The 5,474-nt window shown below is 39.9% G+C and overlaps 1 protein-coding gene across 1 annotated transcript; it reads right to left on the minus strand.

Moving 5' to 3' along the window:
* Window positions 1-921: 921 nt before the first annotated feature.
* On the minus strand, window positions 922-1,983 carry LOC127172387 (trace amine-associated receptor 13c-like). Its single transcript, XM_051121649.1, has one exon. The coding sequence runs from the start codon at window positions 1,981-1,983 to the stop codon at window positions 922-924; it is 1,062 nt and encodes a 353-aa protein (XP_050977606.1).
* Between the last annotated feature and the right edge of the window lie 3,491 nt (window positions 1,984-5,474).

Genomic DNA, 5,474 nt, shown 5'->3' on the forward strand with positions numbered 1-5,474 from the left:
CATGCTCTGCTGCCACACTGGAGCGCACTCGCCACCAATTGGACAAGAGTGAGAATTACAGCTACAAATTACAACAGATCACCCTTGGTGTAAACAGTCTCCAGATTTTTCCGTCACTGATAAAAAAAAAAAAGTCAAAAAAATTGTGTGGATAAAGAACCCCAATCAACTTCCAAACAAATTCAAGCTGATCTGCAGACACAGGGTACAACAGTGTCAGCTCGCACTATCTGTCGCCATCTGAGTGAAAAGGGATGGCAAGATACTGTATGAGACTTACAATATATTTTAACTATGGGAAATGTAAACCATTGTAATTTCAGTGGATGCAATGTGTTCATTGCGTGTTATAAAACATCATACTCTTAAAAACTATAACCACAAATAAGTATATACGTATGAAAACGTGTTCATGAGATGTAAAACATTATATATAAAATGCATTATGCAACAAGTACTATGCCTTAAGAATAACATTATAATGAGCATACCATTATATTATATAGATGTCGTATAGAAGTGAAAATCCAAAGATGAAACTATGAGTGGAATGATGACTAACTTCATTAGTTAATCTGGCCATTGAAGACTGTATACAAACACAATTTCAATATTCAATAGTTTTACAGCTTAAATTTTAGTGCACTTATGCTTCTCATGTATGTTTTTCCTCAGATGGCATCTGTCATGCTACCAATGCATTCATTTCAGGACAAGAGTGAAATTTAACATCAGGCCCGTCATGCAGCTCATTTGGCTCATTATCACACCAGACAAGACAAAAATCTGCCAGTCTATGACATAAGATACAAAGGGTTTATGCTTTGCCAGTTTGACAATTATGATATAAATCATACCTTAAAATAAATAAATAAATAAATAAATAAATAAATAAATAAATAAATAAATAAATAAATAAAATCATGAGTGACGATCAGTCAGAACATTAGCCAGAGAGGATGATGGCTTAAATATTTGAAGAGTTAATATGTGTTTAACTGATGTTCTAAACCAGGGGTAAAATAGAGCATAGATAAGGGGATTTAGACATGAATTTATATACAAGCACCATGTTAGAAAATCTGATGCAGCAGATGAGGCACTGTTTTCTGTCATACACAATATATAATATGGAATCCAGCAAAGCAGATAAACTGTTACAATTATTCCTAACGTCAGAGCAGCTTTGCTCTCAGATTTCCTCCTCACTGAACCTTTCATTTCACATTTGGCACCCTTCATCAGAGAGTTTATAACTTTTACTTGCTGATGTACAGCATAAAATATCCTCAAGTATAAAGTTATAATCAGGGTACAAGGAAACAATAAAGAAATGAACAGATCAGTAACTCCCAAAGCAAAATTCAGTACAAGGGGACACTCTCCATAACACGCATCTGATCTGTGTGACATGTCACCAGACCCGTAACTCAGACCAACACTATTGTAAGCTGAGGAGCAAAACCAACAGAGACAAATGCTCATTAAAGTTTTAGTAGTTGTTATTTTCTTGGGGTACAGTAAAGGGTGACACACAGCAACATAACGATCAATAGCAATTAAAATTAAATTGCTGAGAGATGTTGAGAGGAGGAGTCCCATTATGATGAAAAACAATCTACAAATAGTGTCTCCAAAGTTCCAGCACGTCTCAATCAGTTTAATAGCATCCACAGGTATCACAATAAGTCCAATAAGCAAGTCAGCCACAGCCAGAGAGAGAATGATCAGGTTGGTTGGAGTGTGAAGCTTCTTGAAGTGAGAGATGGAGATGATCACCAGCAGGTTCAGAAACACAGTCCATGCTGACAGCAAAGAAAAAAACACATACATGATATTGTATTCATGACTGGAGCGTTTTCCTTTGATACATGATGAGTTGATGGCAGGAAAGCAGTACTGAGTTTCATGATCCTCCGTCTCATTGGCCATGAGTGAGTCTCCTCCTTTTAATTTGTTCTGCTCTCCTTGCCATCCTCTCATTTATACAGTGTCTGGATCACATTGCCCAACCCATCTACTGCCCACTATGATGCAATAGACAGACTACAGATTTCTTTGATTAACTTTAAAGGGATATTTCGCCCAAAAATGAAAATTACCCCATGATTTACTCAGAGAGGACTGAATTACAATCTTGTACTACAGACCCACACTGGCAAAACAGCCATACGCTGACTGACCGTATGTTCCCTTGAACTGAATCCATTTAAGAACCTCTGGGACGCTATGTATCGAAGAATCTGAAGCCACCAATTAGCGCCACAGACCGTCCAGGACCTCACTGATGCCCTGTTCCAGGTTGGGTAGGAGATTCCCCAGAGGACCATCCACCATCTGATTAGGGGAATGCCCATACATTACAGAATTCATACAGGCATGTGGGGGGCATACACACTACTGACTGACAATACGGGTTGCTTTGATGAAATTCATGCAAGCAGGATCATCCTGTCATTACAATTTTTACTTGGATTTGCAGTGTTTTTTTGAATCCAGCCCTCAGTGGGTTGATGATTTTGGCTTTTACTGACCATTGTCATGTAATTTTATTCTCAACGAAATACACACAAATTTTCAACTTGAATATTTTGTTCACCCAATTAATATGCTGGTTTATATAAAACTGAATATAGCATTTACATTTACACAAAAAAAGTGAACAACTGGCTAATGTTTTCAGAAGAAGTCTCTTCTGCTCACCAACTCAGCATTTATTTGATAAAAAAAGTAGTTTTTAATTAATCTGTAAAAAAATTATTCCCTTTTTCAAATCGAACCATTCTCAGATGCCTGTCGTTGTTGCGTCACACCCACAGAGGCCACTCCCATGATAGTTGATTGAAACCTGCGGAAAGCCATAAAGGAGCTGGGAGAGGAGGCAGAGAAAGCAAGCTACTGGCTGTAGCTTTGGAGAAAGCCTACACCCCTGTAAAAGCAGCTGCAGGGGGTGGCGGGGAGATATCCCCTATATGCCCCACACACACACACACCCACACCCACACACCCACACCCACACAGGGTCCTACATATCCATCAGGGGAAGATGAAGTGTAGAAGGCAGACAGACCAGTGACCTTGCGCTGCTCAAGCAGGTCTGACAAGAGGGACCCAAAGCCAGGATTGCAACAACAGTGCCGCAGGGCCCAGTGGCACTGAGATGTCTGAAGAAGTTGAAGGAAATACTATGATGAAAACACCCAACAAAAAGCAAAAACAAGGTTATCAAGCTGCCAGAAATACATCCCACAAAACCACTGGTGAAGCAACCAGGCCAGCGCAACATCCAGTGGCCAAAGGTAAATGAGCGGGTTGCTTGGCAAAATCTTGACTCTGACCCGAGTAAACTGTTAGAGCTGGTGTTGCGAGGCAGTGTCAAGAATAAGCTTAACAGCCTTGAGGAGATCATCTTTGAAGAATGCAAGGGGAGGTTGTCAGTAGGAAGGGGCCCACAGCCCCAAGGAAAGGAAGGAGAGAAAGGGAGATTGAGCAGGTAGTCAGAGTCCGTTGCCAGCTCCGCAGGAACTGGAGGAAATTGGCCTAAAGGAGATGTGAGATGAACTCAAAGCCTTGCTAAGCTGCCAAAAGTGGAGACGATCAGAAGGAAGAGGAGGAAAAGAGAGAAGGAAAGAACCAGCTTCTTCAGAGATCCCCTATAGATTTGCCAGAGAGTTGCTGGAAGAGAAGGAGCGGGAAGTTGGATATCAGTAAGGAGGAGCTGAGGGAATACATCAAGAGCCAGTACAGTGACGGCAGACGAGCTACACCGCTTGGCTCCCCAGGGTACGTACCTCAGCCAGCCCTATCGACAGTGCCATTTGATACATCCCTACCTAACTTACGAGAGGTGAAGGAGGTTATCAAGGCATGGTCTTAGTGCTGCGTTCGACACTATAGATCATGACATACTAATAGATCAACTACAAAACTATGCAGGTATCCAAGGGCACGCTTTAAGATGGTTTAGATTCTACCTGTCCGATCACCACCACTTTGTTTATTTAAAATGGGAGTCATCTCAGTTATCACCAGTAAAGTATGGATTGCCACAAGGATCTGTCCTAGGTCCCCTGCTATATTCAATATACATGCTGCCCCTTGGTAATATTATTAGAAAATACGGGATTAGTTTCCATTGTTATGCTGATGATACTCAACTATATATCTCAACAAGACCAGCTGAAACTTAATCATCAAAAGTTAACAGTGTGTTAAAAATGTAAAAGATGACCAATAATTTTCTCCTATTAAATTCAGATATTACTTATTGGACCAAAAAAACAAAACAAAACAAAACAAAACAAAACAAAAGTACACAGAATCTCTTGGCTTACAATCTACAACTAGATAGATGTACTGTTCCACTACAGTCAAAAGTCTGTGTGTTATATTAGACTGCAACTTGTCTTTTGAAAATCATATTTATCATGTTACAAAAACAGCATTCTTCCATCTTAGAAACACTGCCAATCTATGAAACATGTTACCCGTTTCTGACACAGAAGCTAGGTCATGCATTCATGATCTCTAGACTGGTCTATTGTAATGCACTGCTAGGTGGTTGTCCTGCATCTTCAATAAACAAGCTACAGATAGTCCAAATTGCAGCTGCTAGAGTCCTCACCAGGTCAAGAAAATATGATCATATTACCCCAATGTTAAAGTCTCCGCACTGGTTACCTATTAGGTTCTGCATCAGCTACAAAATATTACTTCTTACCTATAAGGCCTTTAACGGTTTAGCTCCTGCGTACCTAAATAGTCTTCTACCATGCTCCAATCCATCATGCTCTCTAAGGTCGCAAAACCCTGGACTTTTGGTAGTTCCTAGGATAGCAAAGTCTACAAAAGGAAGTAGAGCTTTTTTGCATTTGGCTTCCAAACTCTGGAATATCCTTCCTGATAATGTTCAGAGATCTGACGCACTCTCTCTGTTTAAATCTAGATTAAAGACACATTTTTAGCCAAGCATTCAAATAATGCATCTCATAAACTTTTACTGCAGTTATATCTGATCAAAGGCACATTATTAATATTTTAGCTCTGATTGAACAAATTTTTCTTTGCTTGGTTTGAACAGCAGCTATGCTAATTATGTTCCTATTTGTTCTCGGTTTCTGCCATGGGATTGACATCCTGTGGTAACTAGGAATTCACAAGCTTCAGTCTGAATCCGGAACTTAAAGGGGTCATCGGATGCCCATTTTCCACAAATTGATATGATTCTTCAGTGTCTTAATGAAAAGTCTATAATATACTTTGGATAAAAATTCCTAATGGTTGTGTAAAACACCCGGTTACCTTGCCAAAATCAGCTCTGCAAAAATCGTCCTGCTCTGGTTGAGGCTGATTTAAATGTTAATGAGCTCTGCTCGCCCCGCCCCTCTCTTCTCTCTGTGAAGTGTTGAGCCGCGTTTAGCCGCTAAACTTTCTAACTAGCACATTATTAAGAAAGGTGATTGCAGAGATTCATA

The sequence above is a fragment of the Labeo rohita genome, chromosome 10 (genome assembly GCF_022985175.1).
Source record: "Labeo rohita strain BAU-BD-2019 chromosome 10, IGBB_LRoh.1.0, whole genome shotgun sequence".
Classification (NCBI taxonomy): domain Eukaryota; kingdom Metazoa; phylum Chordata; class Actinopteri; order Cypriniformes; family Cyprinidae; genus Labeo; species Labeo rohita.